This window comes from Spodoptera frugiperda, chromosome 5 (genome assembly GCF_023101765.2).
Source record: "Spodoptera frugiperda isolate SF20-4 chromosome 5, AGI-APGP_CSIRO_Sfru_2.0, whole genome shotgun sequence".
NCBI classification, from domain to species: domain Eukaryota; kingdom Metazoa; phylum Arthropoda; class Insecta; order Lepidoptera; family Noctuidae; genus Spodoptera; species Spodoptera frugiperda.
Genome location: NC_064216.1, coordinates 2,643,023 through 2,661,914, shown reverse-complemented (window position 1 = coordinate 2,661,914; position 18,892 = coordinate 2,643,023). Strand labels below are relative to the sequence as shown.

The following is an 18,892-nucleotide window of genomic DNA, read 5'->3' as shown; positions in this document are numbered from 1 at the left end:
ATTCAAAAGAAAATTGTGAAGTTGAATTATTTTGTCTTGACATTATAATAAACTGAAAGAAGACTGATAAAATTTTGGCATTTATTTGCTTATTTTAAGCTTTTTCAGGAATTAACGGATAATATAAATATATTTTCCTAAATGGATTTTATTGTCGAAGCTCCGCAAACTATGGCAAAAGCAAAAATTGTACCATCGGGCTCCATAAAAGTAGGTGACTTTAAACATTAGATATTTCACAATTACTGTTTAAATGATTATACATTATAGTTTGATTAAATTATTGCATTGGTTCGCTTTTGTGCAAATGCAATATTATTTAAATGCAATTTGATAAAAAACAAAAAAGATTTAAATTAATGAATTTGAACGCATCCATTAGTAGCATCATCATCTAGTTCCCATAAAAGCCGCTTGGCGTATTTCTTTTCTGAAAATTGACGTCACGCAAACGCCATTTTGTAAAGTGTCCGCCGTAGTCAGTTTTCTGGGCACAGTGTAAAATACGTAATTCGCATGGTTTTGTGTACATTTAAAACATAAAGACAATCAAAATCACAGTTAACGTCTCGTACGTTAATCTCACAGACACAAAGTATGGAGGACAAGGCGTCGTTAAAAGAACTGGATCAGTGGATAGAACAACTAAATGAATGCAAGCAATTGACAGAAAATCAAGTAAAAACGTTATGCGACAAGGTAATGTACCTTTGAATTCATCATTAGATAATGGGTTTAGTGATTTTGTGATCGATTCCATGCGTTTTGTATATATTTTCGTGGGGTCGGTAGCTATATGATGAATGATTCATATACCTACATAGCGACTTACAAGAACGCGATCCTACATCGTTTATAGGTTGTGGTGGAAGCCGTCGGCCGTTGGTACGCTAATCGTTCCGGGATGTCGGGGATGGAGAGAGTTTTGTAGTCTTACTAGCACCTCTGTTTACCACACCCAGCTATCAATCTTTCCTAGTTGATATTAGCCTAATTGGTTAGAAGATATTTTTAGACGCGGCGCGGAAAGTCTGATAATCAATTAACACTAGTTTTATAGAATTGTTGGTTTGTAGATGTTTACCATGGATGTTTTCATTGATTTTTTTATTGCTTTGGTAAATTGTCTCTGCTGTCGTGAAAATATGATTGATTGGTAATTGCATTTCTCTACCATCGAGAAATTAACCACTTTCATATTGATTTTTTCATTATTTGCCACTCTTATTGTGAAATTTTAAATCAGAGCTAGAGATTTGCATCCTTGTATGATATTAATGGATATTTCATGTATTTTGTATGGATTTATCTTCCTATGAGATAAAGAGTTAACAAAACTAGTGTGTGATGTACATGTACTGTGATAATTGGTCTGACAACATCTTCCATACTTAGTTACAATTATTATAATTATAACAACAATATAGCTAATCAAATCATCTTATTATGATTTCCTTTTGGGTCCATGTAATTTACACAATATACCATCTGTAAAAGTTTGGAACTATGTGTATAAATCAATATTTTTTTAATGTTTACAAATTTTTACTGATATCATTTATTTTATGCACAAAATTACTCTTTACTTGTTTGTACATAATCAAAATATCACCCTGTCAATCACTGTTTTTTTTAAGTTTCAAAATATCTGTTATTCAAGGTTTCTAAATATTTTGAAACATTTGTTTGATTGAGAAATTGAACTAGACATTTGAAATTCATGTTTTTTGCTTATTCTTTCATAAGCATAAATAAATAGGGTTGTTATGATTCAATAAAGACAGAAAATTAATTGAAAAAGGTTAGAACTAAAGATAGCATATTAATTGTTGAAATAATTATCACTAACCTCATTTAGCTACCTGAATTGAATTGTTTATCTTTTATAATAGAATAAATTAATCAATTAATTATCAGTTTAGGTCTGAAAGTACTTAAAATCTTGATAATTAATCTCTGAATCATAGCATAATGCAATTAAGTGTGCATAGACAACATAGACCAAAGTGCCATTACCCATCCTGTGTGGCTTTATGCTTGACATTGAGGAAAAAAGGTTCTAATCGAATTTGCAAGATATTGGGTTACTATATGCATCCTGTATGTTACAATACTATTAAACAGTTGTGACAATTATCTAAAAGGAAGTTACCATTAACATGTGTTTAACTAGTCCAGTTCAGATATCATCCGCCATACATTACTGTTCATTGAGAATGTATATCAGTATTTTCATGTTTTTAAAAACATGATTATTAAATTGGAAAATTATTTAACGATACTATGATTTTTGAGTCTATTCAGCTAAAAACTTTCCTATCAACATGAAATTTGTTTATACTGGGCTATGTTTGAAATATTTTAATATTCTTTGTTATGCAATGACAAAACTGCATTACCTAGCGTTATTATGTTTTGTTTGCATTTTTATCTTACTCCTTTAGGTGGTATTAAGTCCATTATCAGCTGATATTTTCTTCAGTATTTTGTTGGTCCTTTTAAAACTAAGAGTCCTTTCACCTCAAAAAAGGTTGTTTATATTTTAAAATAGTCTGCTTCATTATTTATGGGTCATTTCATTTCTGAACTCGAGCCTTTAAAGATTAACACTGTGTGGTGATATAGTCTAGAATCTGGTAACTTAATAAATATCATCATATTAACAACAGGATTTCCATAGGTCTCCTCCCACATCTTACAGTGTAGACAGTTCTAAATTGGATTTCTGTATTTAGTTATAAAGTAATTATTACTAATTAAATGTGTGTGTATGACATTGTATTGTACTTCTGCTATCCTTTTAAGGCTTAAAAGGAGTGATACATACATACATACATACATAACCTCATGCCTGTCTCCTGTCTCTCATGGGGTTAGGCAGAGACAATGTCAATGTTACGTTTCATACCTCTTTCCCTTCATCAACATATAAATAATATAAGAAGTGATATGTTATGTTAAATAACATTTTATTGGATGTCTATGTATATGCATATGCATATTTGTGGTTGTGGTATACATGCCCAGGATTTCCAATTATAGTTTTCCTCTTAAGACCAGTATGATGACTCAAAATGTCAATTACTTAAAGTAAATTGTTTTGAATAAATTAGATTTAGCCGCACTAATACAAGTTGATAACTGAATCTTGTATTGAATTCAATAAAAGTGGCTAACTCTAGTTCAAACTGCTATATTTTATCAGTTGTGACTTCATAAACTAGATTCAGTGCAGTTTGTATTGTTTTTATTGTGTTTTCAAACATAATAGCATTTTTTGCATGCAAGCCAGTATTGTTTGAACATTTATTCCAAAATGTTAAACATTTATAAGTGAAAAATACCTAAAAACAGTTTTCAATCAAGGATTTAGAAAAATATTATCTGAGAACAATTTCGAAACTTTAGTTTCTTTTAATATTTTGTCTATTGATTTATTTTATTGTCTACTACAGAATAGACTATTGAAAGGAGGTTCTAGTCACGATGCTATGCAAACAAGTCTGCTGATGTATTAGAACTATTAGATAGATAAATAACGCATTGAAAAATATGCATACAATGCTAATTATCTCTTATTATTCTATCGCTAAACTGCACGTGCTCTATACATATTTATATTATTTCTCTCGCCCACACGTGTGCTGTCGACTGCACAATTGCTCAGCATTGAGCTACATTGAGCCTCCCCACAGACAAATTAGTGGTACTCGTGTCTAAATTATGCGAGTTTGTTTCTTGTTAAAAATCACGCACGCTGATTTCAAGACTTATCTATGAATCATCGATAAACATACGTCAGATGACGCCGGTCGTGGAATACGATGAACAAAGAGATTTAATTAATCTGTATCATTATAAATTACGATTGGTTGCCAAGTTTCCAATTCAACTTGCCTTTTCCCAAAGATGTTTTCCCTGCAAAGTCTATTCCCGACTACAATTCTATGATTAAAAATGCTCGTTGCTAAAACATTTTTTCTTTGAGACAAGCGGCTTTTTCTCTTTAGGTGAATACTAAGAATATCGCCCGTTCTAAGTACATATTTTTTAAAAGAAAACGGTAGACTATGGAACCGTACAGAGTACAGTTGATGTTCTCGTGAACGTATTGTCATTTCACAAATGCACTAGTGTTATTATACTTTTGTTATCAAATCCCCCAAGGTCTAGGGAAGACTGGCAACAAATATGACCTTTTCGCGCTTACTAAATTCATACATAAATGCAAATGGACGCTCACCAAGTTGTTAGACTACTTTAAAAATTTTAAAAGGCTTCATAATAATATTCTTGGCGTGTCTTTTTTTTTCTATTGTATACGTGGCTAGAATTTGTATTGCGTCGCTAGAAATTTGGCACCTTTCATACGCCATGATTATCAGAATACTATCATATTAACACATGCAAGTGCTGCATGATAGCTGTAGTTGGTATACTATATTACATTCTCTAATCTAAATACAGATTAGATGGCAAAAAACATATTCGACCTTGAGTGATGAGCATCGAACAACTCTGCAGGGAAGATTTATTATACCGAGAGATAAATGTTACATCGGTTTAGGGAATTTATGTGAGCATGGACATTTTGTCGTGCTTCGAATGAACGAATGCTGTCTACGCTAAAAAAAGATATTTTTGTACAATCCCCACTGAAAACAAAACTGGATTGCTATAGTCGGGTCTTTCACCTTACCATAGACTTTCGAATAGTTATATTACTATCTGTCGTTAACCGTAGAAAGGGCAGAAGCAGCAAACATAAAACAATGTTTCACGACGCAGGTTGTAAAGTTAAAATATCCTTGAAATGTCTAATTTTGACCTTTGATCGCATATCAGTTTTATTTAACCTTATTAAAATAATTATGCATAATGTATGTTCCATCGAACTCGCGGGGAATACATTGGTAACATTGGTAGTTTCTTTTACTTAGCATTCATACACTTCTTGAATGTTGATTCGTAATTCGATGTCTACGTAGCTCTATGCTAATTTCGGAATACAGATAACACATTAACTCGTAAAAAAATAAATCAACAGAGTCTATTTGCGTTCGTGAATAGAAATCGAATAGGAATGAATAGAGCTTCAACTCATGTTATTGTGTTAACAATCGAGATTAATTTCAATCATACCGAAGGCTATTATATCAATACATGCCTTTTAGGGATACGTAATCGTGATACCATTCTGTTTATTTAGGCGCCGCCTTGTTTTAATTTAGAACCTAATGTTTTCAATCAAATAAGGACAGGGCGCTCATCAAATGAATTAATTGATGCGTATTTGGAAACTGCGTGTAATTTATTACTTTATGTTCGATTATGTGGCTTTATTCACAAAAAAACCAATGTTACTAGAGTGATACATACGAACCTCAAACATGACGGTTCAGTAATGCGTAACTAGTTTACTTACATAATGTTCTTACCTAACAAAGTAGCGTGGTTTCCTACGTTTCATATTTACAGTGACCGCTAATCTTCAGCCAATTTAAGGCAATATATAACATCGTTATTTCTGCAGCGGGAAGCTTTCCGCCCTCACCTTGTTATTGATTACACGTGACCCGCCGCCTCAACCTAAATACGAGCAATAACTTTTAAGTTATGAATGTTCTGCCCAGTCCCGTTCGTGTGTTTACTCAGTTTTCCGGGTTGGAAAATGTCATTGTTGGAATTCCAGTTGCGTTTGTTGTTGAAGTATTTAGTAATGTACCTATTGTCGATTGTTATCCTAGTCATTGCCCTTTCATTCCCAAGTAAATAAAACTTAGCAGGAGCATCTGCAGAATATATTAATTATTCTAATCTAATCTGCAAGTCTCTAGGAACATATCTACATAGTTATAGTACTTCAATCCATACAAAGTCCCTCTAAGCGAAGCTCTATCCAAAGACAGGTAGCTGCACGGTTGGTTACCTACACGATTATGTTTAACTTTGTTAGCCAGACAGAAGTACGTCATGTTATTGAATAGACCTTTCGTGTTTTTCCAGCCAGTGATTATATCAGAGTACCCACGCTTTACGTCCAACTAAGTCCTGTCTTTTGTACTGTAATGAAATGTCATTAGCACTCGTGATAATTTTCATTATACTCGCTCTTTGTTGACCGTATTATTTCAGTGTGTATGTACTGATATGTTCTACACTTATTATTTACCTTACCTACTAAATGGAATGTGATTACAAAATGTATAACTCTGTATGTTTTCAACAATATTGGCGATCGTGATGAGTTTTCCGCGGACGTGATACGACTAACAGAGCAGAGGATTATTTTATCGCTGTCCTATTGGTGAAAAATGTCTAACCCACATCAATTATCAACGCTCGATCCTCCAGCAAAACAATCTAATATCAGTATTATCATTGAACGCATTTCTTTTGGTATTCGCCAGTTGGCGCCACTGTCGTAAAATGTACTGTACCAATCGCATTTGTTGTCAAAAAGATTATTTACCAATCAGTTGATTACTAGTCGCTATTGATTAGGTATTGGTCCGGACAGACGCAAGCGATGCAATATCACTCATTATTTTGTGCTGACGTAGTCGAATAAAAACACATCAGCTGATTATTGCAGTCCTACGTAATTTGCACTCGTCTGAAGGAAAGGTTATCTCTGAACATATCGCGTTTATCGCATAGGCATAGTTAATCTTTCTCATGGCCCTTAATTATACTGGGCTGATATTGACTTGGAACTAAGGCCACTCATTGGATGACCAATGTACCGACATAATTAAATAATGATGGTAGAAAGATGCGATGGAAATAGTAGTAAAATTGCATGCCGTCATTACGTAATTAAAGCAATCTCCACACTGAAGTATCCACTCAAAGAGAGACTATTGCAAAGGCTTTGAGTATTCCATCCACGTTTATTGCGTTTTTGTTCAAAGACAAGTGGACAATGCGCCCTTTATATGGTAGAAGTACATGGAACATAACATTTAACAGCTTCATTCAAACGTGTATTATTCGCTGTTACTAAAATGACCACGCCAAATAGAGAGAATATATTTAAATAAACCTAAAGCCCATTTAGGATAGACTGTTGTTGGCAAACTCTACTACGGTTCTAACAGGATTATGTTAGAAAACGAAATTAGTGGACGCTGAATACGAGACGATTACAAACCAATTATTGACGTATTTAAACAGTTTTGTAGTGAGTGATTCGTTTATCCAAATGACTTTATACATAAATTGTCATTAGATAAAGGTTTTTCTTGTAAGTTGTTTGAAAGTCAGGGGCTTGTTCCCCCATTTTTCTCGAAAACCTTTTAAAGAATAATTAGGGTCAAAAGAAGATTCTTTTTCTGGGCTAAAAAGGTTCCTCAGAAGTCGTGTTCATCAATTTGTTACTTCGAACTTGTCTACGGATCGGGTACTTTCGTGTTCTATTATGAATTTTTAGCAATATTCCCGCAGCGATTGTTTATTCTATCTCTGTATGTGGTACGTTTTTGTTTTACGTTGAGTTTTACGACCTTCAACCACGATTGGATGATTCTCAGCATTAGGTCAAGTACCTAAAATGTAAATAATTGAATATTTGTTCTATCTGCATTCGTGTATTTTTTGGCGATTCTGCAAATATTTGAGCTTCATGATGTTGTTTTATTTGAAGTTGCAGTTTTGGAGGCGAATTGATAATCTTTTCTAAAAGGCTAATAAAGCTAGCCATCCCACATACTTATTTTTGCGTAATGGTGTTAGTATAATGTTGTATCATCATCAATTTCTCTTGCTTACGTTATATTTTATCTTTGCAGGCAAAGGAGATCCTAACGAAGGAGTCTAACGTCCAGGAGGTGAAATGCCCGGTGACAGTGTGTGGGGATGTCCACGGGCAGTTCCACGACCTGATGGAGCTGTTCCGTATCGGCGGACGCTCCCCTGACACCAACTATCTATTCATGGGCGACTACGTCGACCGCGGATACTACAGCGTCGAGACCGTCACATTGCTCGTCGCACTTAAGGTAAAGTAACAGCAATGTGTACAAAACAATCAATGTATGACGTAATGATTATTCAGCGAAAGTGTGACGGCTGTATACGTAGGTCCATGACTGGTCGGTGACGAAACCAGGGCTGTGACTGTTGGTTACCTGTAATTTATGTGGGGAACTAATGACTGATGCGTGACGTTGGCCACTAGCATTTGTCATCCTCATTGGCACAGGTTTTCTTGACACACCCTTTTTTAAGTGTTGTTATGGGTGATATGAGTTAGAGACACTTTTACAATTAAACTAGATTAGAATGACAAATAACAAAACAAAGTACTTACATCCGATCAGACGAATAAGCGTGACAAACCTTTTATTTAGCTTGACTAACGCACCATTTCGCCTACCAGTTCACCATATTTCCATAGACCGGAAACCTTATGCTATAAATAGCTTTTATACTCCTTTGCTTCCACGCAGGGAGTTCGGTACATTATCTGATTCTGTAGCTGTCTGAGCTATGTATAGTATAATGTGACAATGTGACACTTGTACACGCAGTCAATGTACTTTCTCAAGCAGAGCTAACAGTAAATACATGTATAAGACATCGGATACACGTTTACTGCCAATGCGTTGCTACTACCTGACGTATTTGCTATCACTGTACATTTTCGCGAAGTCTAAATAAAACAAGGTACCAAAGTCACCTTCACGAAGTCTACGTGCAATCGTGATTTTCGCGAAAAAAATAATTTACATGTCGGTTCAAATGATTACGTGACTCGGAGTTAGTAGAATTCGGTTTGATAAACGTAATAAAACAACTGTATCCTGCCCCACGGTTGTATCAACATCTCCAATTGGTTTAGAACCGATTCTGTAAAATGGATGAAAAATAAAAACACATAAATCGATTTCGTAGTCTATACTCCTACATGTATGCTGGAGTTATCTCTTTCCTCGTAAACTGAAAATTCGTAAACACTTTCTTTCTTTGTTTGTCTGTTACAATTTGGTGTCACGTGATAGGGAGTGCTTATCAGCCGGTATCTTTGATAAAGTTCGGTCACTGTTTACATGGCCTTATCAAGAGATTTTCCGTGTGAGGCGTGGTATAATTGTAATAAGTCTAAATTCATGTGTGTACTTACATCTTAACGTAGGACACAGGAGGTCATATTATCCTCTATAGAGTTTAAATTATTTGAGTAGGGTGTTATTATAATGTATTTTTCTGCCTGTGACGTTTTGTATGTTAATCTTAACATATCATCATCATCTTTACACTGTTTACTATATGAAACCTAATTAAAAAGTTAGTCATGCTTCTTATTGTTTATTTGTACGCAGTTATCTCTGGAATTACCAGATAGAAAAATTCTTTTTGAATATTATAATCCCATTATTGAGGAAAACTGCAGTGTAGAATATTTAATTAGCTAACTAGAAATCATGTAGCATATTGTTATGAAAGAAATATAAACTTTATCTTGAAACAAATAAAATTCTTTAAAGATTATCAGCTTCATAGAATAGTAGATAGTTAAACAAAAAATAGCCGGTCGACGTTGACGAACTGCCCACTTTCTTAGATATTTTTGTTCAGTATATTAATTGCTTGAAATACAATAGCGATATCTAATTGCAAAGTGGGTGTTGTTTATTTAATTATTTTCCTACAGCTACGTACTAAGACGGGCTGACGTTCATTTCTCATGTCTTTTGTTATTTAATGTTGCCACTTTATTTTTGTCGCTTCTTTTTGTACAATAATTCAACTTAAATAAACGATTATTTCATCGATTTACAAGGGGTTTTTCTATGAAAGGGATGCGCGGTAACAGCGTTCACAGATTATAAATATTTTTCGTAGATGTGTTTATATTTAAACATTGTGTAAGCAAGTCGTATAAAGTAAAAGTAAAACCGATAAAATATTGAATTACTTTGAATTATTTGGTTACTAAATTCTCAGTAGCAGGTTTCAGGAATGGTAATAATACATTTGCAATAAACTGGACTTGTAGATCGAGTATTGCTGACCAATTTTGAGGATAACAGTAGTCCTACATACAATGCTTTTTTATCTAGTGCGTCTATTTTATAACGTTAAGAAACATTAACATGAGCCTTTCTTAATATTTTCTGAGTATTGTACCTAGTTGACCTCAGTGTACCAAATGAACGCTTCTAAGCATCGATGTCACATTTCCGTTAAATATTTGATACTTATACTAAAAACAATACGAAATCGCCTTAGAAACATGTAGGCAATACAAAGTAACATACATTTGTCATTCGTATTGTACAGAGTTTTCAGAATTTACGTTGAAATAGGTGTAATTATTACGTGTTTATAGAAATTAGTCGCCTTTCGTGACTACAAGGACGAAACTATTTTGTACGAATACGAGGTTGTATGTTATGGAACTGTTGTACTTTCAAAACGAAACGTATCACCTAAATTCTTCATGTAAACTAGCACGGTTAGCTACGTAGTGTTTGGGAGTTACTTTTAAGTACAATTGTTGAGTACATGTCCTGGATTTGCGCCGGCCGGGAATTGGGTTTAGATCTCTCTCCTGTTATATGGGACACAAACCTACATAGCGGATAGTACTTTTCCTGTAGAGTAGGTTTGACTACAATTTTGGCGAATAAAGCCAGTTGTATCATTGTGTCTTGTAAAAATGTTAACTTTTGACTAAATTGCTACAACGTCTTTTACAGGTTCGATACCGCGAGAGAATAACAATCCTCCGTGGAAACCACGAGTCGAGGCAGATCACTCAGGTGTACGGTTTCTACGACGAATGCCTCCGTAAATACGGCAACGCGTCCGTATGGAAGCACTTCACCGACTTGTTCGACTTCCTGCCCCTCACCGCGCTGGTTGACGGTCAGATCTTCTGCCTGCACGGTGGTCTCAGCCCCTCCATCGATACCCTGGACCACATCCGCGCCCTCGACCGCCTGCAGGAGGTGCCTCATGAAGGACCCATGTGCGATCTTCTCTGGAGTGATCCTGATGACAGGTCAGTACTGACAAATAGGTGACTTTGACATGATTGATGACGTCCGCACTGCACACAAATATCTTATCTCGACTGAATCGCATTAGCTATCGGTTTTTGTATACAAATTGAGATATTGTTGGAAATCTGCCGTGTCATTGCAGCTCTAATCTATATATTAATACGTGAAGCAAAAACTTTGTAACAGTTTTTACGAAAATTGCGCGGACGTAGGAGCATAAAATTTGGTACACTTATAGTTTATGTGTAGGAGAAGTGCATAGCATAATATTTTTCAAAAATAATGCTTATAAAGTACATTAAATCAATAAATAAAACATTACACACACATGCATAGTATCTGATCGTATTTGACAAAACGTCAAAATCGATAGACATTGCGATGGTATTCTCACGTCTCATATGAAAAGAGGTTTCTAATTGAAGGAGGTTTGGTTATTCATGATGCGCCGGAATATATTAATTTGAATTTTACAAAACTAATAGCAATTCGTTAAATACAAATTATCCTTGAACGTATGTTAAGTGGTATTGTAAATTAAATAGTATATGGTCGAATTTCGACCACTAGGCGACCACTAGTGTCTACGTAAATACTCGTGCAAGTGGCTAGTATGTAGTGAAGTAGGAATACATACATAGTTCGTTGAGTTCGTCTAACTTCTCTTTATAACTTTAGGTGTTCACAAGACAACGGCGTATAGCATCACACTGTATGAACTATAAATATTTTCGTCTTAGTCACCGAACTAAGTAAACTTTTATAATGCCTTGACGTAATACTATAAATATTTTTATAATACCGCACAAATTGTGTTTCAAAGTAAAGGATGCGTAACAGGAAATCCTCATGAAACCTTACAATTACAAACAATTGCCTAGTGCTTACGTGTCGCACAGCCGCACAGCTGAATGCCACATCGTAAAAGTTCACTTAAGGTCATTGCGTTTTATGTAATTTCGAAGTTCCGTGAGATCATCGAATGCGGCGCTCATGCGTGAGGGCGACTCGTGCATTCGATAACAAAAAGTATAAATATGTGTGCAACAATAAACACCTCGAGAGGTCAAGGTCGGACAGCGTGTCATTCGCGTACTAATTATAGTCCCGCTACCGCGCGCCGCGTCCTAAGCGTTATCTCCATCAGTGGGTGACATTAACTAGGTTATATTATTGATTTTACGCTATCAAATACATAGTAAACTACATTTTAATATTGTGTGTATGTTAATTCGGCGTTCGACCTTGGTCTTGTTAGATTCCTTGATAACTGCTACTTACAATTTGGTTATTTGGTACACGAACGTCTGGGAGCTACCGAGCGCCGAGTAATCGGTTGACCGGGCGCTCGAGTTCCGGAAAGATAATTAATAAATGTATTGACTGAGTATAAAGTGTTTATAAAGGGAAATAGTTTGTTATCGTTGTTGTTTTATTAAGTGGGCTGATGTAGCGTTGAATGACTTTCATTTGAGTCAGCTATCAGGTACTGTGTTCATGAAGAACAAGTATTGCAGACTAGAGTTAGATAGACTTGTTTCAAACATTTTTGGTTAATTAAAAACTGATGTTTTACTCGTGTTTTTAATTTTCATTCATTATGTAGTTTAGTACTGTAAGTTTAAATGATTTGCAAAATAAAATAGTGGCTTAGCTCTCTGCAAGGTCTAACAGAATCGACATTAAGGTGTTAAACAGTTGTTTAATATGCTATTGCATCATCTTCTCACTGGACGAGCTAGCACTTAGAATTGCAGTAGGTTTTTTCTAATTTGTTGATCAACTAAATTGAAATTTATCGTTGTTTTAAGATGGGACTTTATTTGGCAATGAACTAACTAATGTTCTTTATTTAGTTTTTGCTTAGCTAGTAGACGGCTTAGTATGAACTAAAATTCATCCTATTTAGACTCCAACACGCTTCCAGTACGCTTTTTTTATGGAATACAAACGAGTCACCTGATAGAAATTCAAAATTTGGTGCGCTTTCAGCACATTACAGTTGTACACTTGTATACAATTGGGTTCATTAAAGTGTGCACATTATTTCATAGTTGATTTGATTATTCCGAGTGACCTATTTCGTCACTCGATGTTTAAAGAAATTGCTAGTGTGACCCCAATTGCGTCAGACCAAAGATTGAATCTAGACATTAATTTCCTTTTGTATTTGTAGCGAGTGAGTTTACAGTCGTAAATAAAGAATCTGCCTTGAACAAATCTTATTCCTTTTTATTTTAAAAGAAGCCTTTGCCTAGTAGTGACGTAGTTACAAATTGCGTTTATTTAACGATTTATAAACGATATCCTTCCGACAACAGTCTGGTGATAAGAAAGTGATTCGAATGGTTTCTCATATTGTACGTTGCTGCTCATAACTATGAGCCCTTAACGTGACTCGAAACTGGTTGACTTACCTCGTAAACCGTTTCTTAGTATAACATAACTAATTTTATACGTATTTGTTTGTAACAGAGGCGGATGGGGAATATCGCCGCGTGGTGCCGGCTACACGTTCGGTCAGGATATATCGGAGACGTTCAACCACAGCAACGGGCTGACACTCGTCTCCAGGGCCCATCAGCTCGTCATGGAGGGCTACAACTGGTGCCACGACAGAAACGTCGTCACTATATTCTCAGCACCCAATTACTGCTATAGGTAAGTACGAGAACCTTGCTACCTTGGAACCTTGGTATTTCTTCGAAAACTCTTACAGAAAATTAGTAATCGTTAGTCATTATCCTCAAAGGAGGTTTAAAAACTTATACTGTGTCCTTTTCCTCAAATTATTCGTTTAGAGTATTGATCGTTCTAATAGTTTGTGTCAAAGTTAATTAAACTATAAATAGTGATATATACCTTTGAAATGTTAACAAATAAAGAAATAAATCAGAGTCTTTCAGTCAGTGAAACTAGGTGCTCGTTCCAAAGTGTGCCTTCGAATGGAGAAGAACGAGCAAGAAACTACATTCATCATAATCTTTATTTATTTATTTAACACTTTATGTACAAACGAACATAGGCGAGCTTAATGCCGAACGAACGAAAAACTATACAATTCACATATTCTTATTCTTTGTCGTTTCTATTGTTGTAGAAGTGCAAAACTGTTCACAATACATCACAGAAATTTATAAAAAGTAAAGAGACTTATGAATCACAGTAAACATTGTATTCCTCAACAATGACATTTGATCTCTAGACAGTTTTTAATGTTATTACCCTTTTTACATTATGGCTGCATCGTAAACTCAACAGCATTGAATACACAATACATATTTTGGGTCACCAATGAACCTTGAGTTTGCAATGATAAAAGCTTAAACATAACAAGCCAACCCAAATAATATTGGTAATTTAGCCAATATCGAAAACTAATGTTGGTTCCAACATAGTTGGCTAGTTTCCTAAGTCAAAATTGTTTAAAATATGCAAGAATAATCATACTTGAATTTATTGATTTGACGATATACGTTAATTTTCCAGTTTAACTTTTCTATCCCTATAGGCCAGGTAGTGGTAACAATTATAACTCAGGTTTTCGCTATGTCAAAAATAAATTATTTTATTTAATAGATAATATAAAACATTTAAAAATAATATACTAGATAGATGATACCTAAGTAAATTTCGTTTTATTCTAGCTAATTTTCAGAAATTAGTCACACCGTTTGCCGCAAAAATATGATGACGTCATACGTTGTATATTTATTTTTGATACAAATTTTGTAGAAAATTGTCGTTTTTGAAACATCGACAAAAGTATTGAATTTGATTAGTTTAGTTAACAACTATCGCATTAACGTATTCGTAGACTTGGGAACGGTATACCAACATAATTTGCCAATGAGGTCGCTTCAAGCTTAACAATGAACGAAATTGGCTGTTTAGCATAAGTCCTTCATTACACATTATGCATTTAAGTGCGACATGCTCTTGACACGACTGTGTATCAGTTTCAAATACACATTGGTTTATTTTACCTCTAAAATGGTCGTCAAATAACTGTTTCTTTCTAATAGTCTTATGCCGACTGCGTAGATGTGATATTTTAGAATTCTATGCCAAAAGAATTTTGTGCGTGGACTTAACCAGTTATTGGCTATAAGATAGTATAATTAATTTGCATAATTTACATATACACATGTGCCTACGCTGTAGAGAAAATATAGTATTGTTGTAACTGTACAATATTCTCTGAAAAATATAAAATACGAGTAACTAATCGTTTTTATGTAATATGCTTAAACATTTTGCCGATAAGCCTAAATTACATAATATCGGTCTGGCTCATTGTATAATAATTTATTTATAGAACTTTCCACTTTTATCGTAATACAATACTATACTATATATGTGAGTTTGATAAAATAATTAATATTAACATACACGTAAAATTAAAGGGAGAAAAATTACATTGACATGTATTGTGTATCTAATGATTGTAGAGAAAGCAAACCATTTTCTTACTCCAAATTAACCAACATCAATCTTAGCGAATATGCAGGAGAAAGTTCCCGTCAGCGCTGTCTAATCTCATCAATGCGACATAATTCGATTAGATAAAGTCAACGAGCAACAATATGCTGTTAGGCAACATAATACAATGTTAACATTATTGTTACAGATGCGGTAACCAAGCCGCCATTATGGAATTGGATGATGCGCTTAAGTACTCATTGTAAGTATTAAAACCATGTTTCATCACATTTAGTAATTCTATTAGAACTGTACAAACAAATTGTTAAAAAGTTCAATGACCCATTTTATTTTGTAATCAACATCTTCTTTCAAACATTTTGTAAACAGTTCAGCAGTGTGTAAACATGACGTTCGCAACAGTTTCTACTTCAGTTTTCCAACGAACACGATTATCTGCGATATCTTATTATGTAAAACGTGCATGTAGACGATTCTAGAACAAAATAATCCTCACTTATTCCTACTTAGTGTAAGCGAGGTATTTTTAGCGGACGTGTAGGGCTTCCCTACTTCAAGGCGCCGTGATTCACGAGCAAGTACTTGACCTTACGGCAATGAGATAGGTTCCAACAACCTTCAGTAGTTCATCATCCTTGGTAACTTTTACAGCGACATAGGATGAAGCTTTGATAACTTAAACATGCATTCTTCATTAACTTTATCAGTAAAGAACAGACATAGTGTGTTTTGTCAGTATTTCTAATGGTACGTAGGGTTTGGAATGATTATTAGCGCAAAGTGATGACAAAAATTTGATATTCAACATCAAATTATTAAATCGACTAGATCGATTCTGTACTATGGATAATGGAAAATATGACCTTATATGAAAATAATCAATAAATGAATGTTGAGGTAATGCTTGCATAATTACAATGGTTTCTGTTTTATAGCCTTCAGTTCGATCCGGCCCCACGACGTGGCGAGCCGCACGTTACGCGACGGACGCCAGATTACTTCATGTAGGCTGCACGTAAGTATCATCTTATTATGTATTTTTATGTTCTAAGAACAGTAGACTTAACTATTTCCAAGTTATTTGAGGTTGCGACAATACATCTTCTATCATTCTCGCTAATCAGACATTACAAATATCCTCATTCGTTAATATATGAACTACCTAAGCTAGTTTTTGGGAATAGAAGGGTAAGCACGTACTGTTCTTGTTACAGAGAAGGCGCATATCAAGCGGGCGGCGAGTGCGCGGAGCTCCGATGGCGCGGCGACGGCGAGCTCGGCTGGGGACGCATGCGCGGGCGGCCGGCGTCTGCGTGCCAGGCGCAGGCTCGCGCGCGCTGCGGCACTGGCGGGGATTGCGCCGGCGCGTGCGGCGGGGCTGGCGGGGCTCGGGCCGGCGCGCCTGGCGGGGCTGGCGGGGCTGGCGGGGCTCGCGGGCCAGGCGCCGCGCCGCTCGCGCCGCGCCAGCCTCGACAGCCTGCTCCGCGTGGCGCACTGGCTGGCGCACGTGTAGCCGCCGGCCCGCGCCGGCCCGCGCCCGCCTGTAAGTGCTCGTCACCATCGCCACTTAGGTTCTTGCCGTTCACTGTGCATTCGCTCCGCGCTAGTTATGCTGGTATGTTCATGTCCTGCGGCCGGAAGGAGCGCGACGACCTCCTGTTATGATTTACACAATACACTGCTGTATCGAAGACGATTGGACCTCATTAAACACGTACATTTACTAAAACGGTAGTTTTATTTTGCATTCGTCTCGCGTCTCGTGTCACCATCGATCGCCAGGCTACCTATGGACATACCACCATAATCTAATCTTTGGTGACTAAATGTGCGCCGTATTGGATTCCCATAAAGCTTATGATCTTACATCTAATGTGCAGTAATGGAACTTATAAATTAGTGAAACAACATGATTATTGTCAATCTAGCAAATATGATGTTTTTCATGTTAAGTTACTGTAGATCAAAATCTGTTGAAGTGCATCGTATAATTTTGTATTTTTAGTTGCTTTACAAATGAAATATTAAAAGATTTTTTTACAATTTGATATTTACATTACATACACATACTGCGGGGGTATTGATCTGTCGAGGTCTACAAAGCAATAGCAAGCATTTAGTTTTATGACAGAATGGCATTATGTAATTATTTTAATATATTATTCGTAATATCTTTAGTTCGGCTGTAAGTCTGCGTATAAAAGTATTAGGAAGCGTTATTGTTTATGTACCCCAGTGCAATCATTCTGTCATAAAATGTCTAGAGAGAACGAGTGCATTTTGAGATTTAATTATTCAAAATTCTCCTTTTCTTGTGCCACAGTACCTGTATGACATGGAATAGTGTTTCACAAGAGTGGAGCTTTAATTTCTTTTTATTCTTTATTTGATTATAAAATAATTTTAGGTAATTGTGTAAATACCTAAAGATCAAGGCACCCGATAGGTTGTTATTGTTTATTCTAAGTGTCGAATATTTTCCCATTAATGTACTCATTTCGTAAAAAAGGTAAGTAACTAAAATAAATAATAATAACAATTTTATATGAGATCATCGCGAACTGGGAAATTGTTTTATAACATCTTAGGATAGAAATTTATAACAGGGGGTTATATTGAAAGTGTTACAAGCATGTTTTTAAGATTACATACTCACTAAGAAGCCCTGGTTTCCTTATACAAGCATTTTATTTTCTATTTATAGAATAACTGACAAAAGTAATTTTTATATTCCATTTTTCCATGTAGAAAACGTGTACTTATTTAGAATCTGAACAGTGGACATATTCTTTTGTCAGTGCCATCTTTCATTTAAAAATAAAATTTGAGATTTATAAAATATTGTAATATTATTTTTATTTCCTAAATTAAACGCGTGCGTACTAATTATACAAAGACCTTACCCACCAATGACACCTGAAGCCACACGTTTCGTTGATCTAAGTATTAAGTATGTAAGTTATAGATAAAATAAAATATAATATCCTTAAAGAAAAAAATAACAAAAAAATGAGAATGTATGTCGAGCCTCGTTCGCGTGAAATAAAACAATAACTGTAGCACAAGTTTGATTTCTCTGCTTTTGGCATTATTTCACCCAATCGAAGCTCGTTTAAAATTAAAATTAAGGCTTTCCTGGCAAACTGCATAGGCGATCGACATTTACAGATATTGAGGGAAAACGTTGATCTTTTGTATGCATAGTGTGTTGATGTATAAATGGGACTCGATACTATTGATGATGCGCCGATTACCGACTTACTTCCAACTGGATCCGCTACACAATGGCAATAATTTCAAATGTAAACACAGTACGATAAAATAATTATTCTTGCAACGTGTACTATGCCTGTTGATAGGAATTAGATATAAATAAATAAAATTAATTATAAAACGAGGGGTTTTCTTTCACCATTCCAAAATCACAAATAAAAGTCAAA

General features: G+C 35.2%; 1 protein-coding gene across 1 annotated transcript; it reads left to right on the top strand.

Annotated features, from left to right (window-relative positions):
• Window positions 1-429: 429 nt before the first annotated feature.
• LOC118271583 (serine/threonine-protein phosphatase 2A catalytic subunit beta isoform) lies at window positions 430-18,846 on the top strand. The gene is made up of 7 exons (XM_035587665.2): window positions 430-699; window positions 7,791-8,000; window positions 10,704-11,008; window positions 13,485-13,670; window positions 15,640-15,693; window positions 16,388-16,467; window positions 16,667-18,846. The coding sequence occupies exons 1-6, from the start codon at window positions 598-600 to the stop codon at window positions 16,458-16,460; spliced, it is 930 nt and encodes a 309-aa protein (XP_035443558.2). The 5' UTR covers window positions 430-597; the 3' UTR covers window positions 16,461-16,467; window positions 16,667-18,846.
• The last annotated feature ends 46 nt before the right edge of the window (window positions 18,847-18,892 follow it).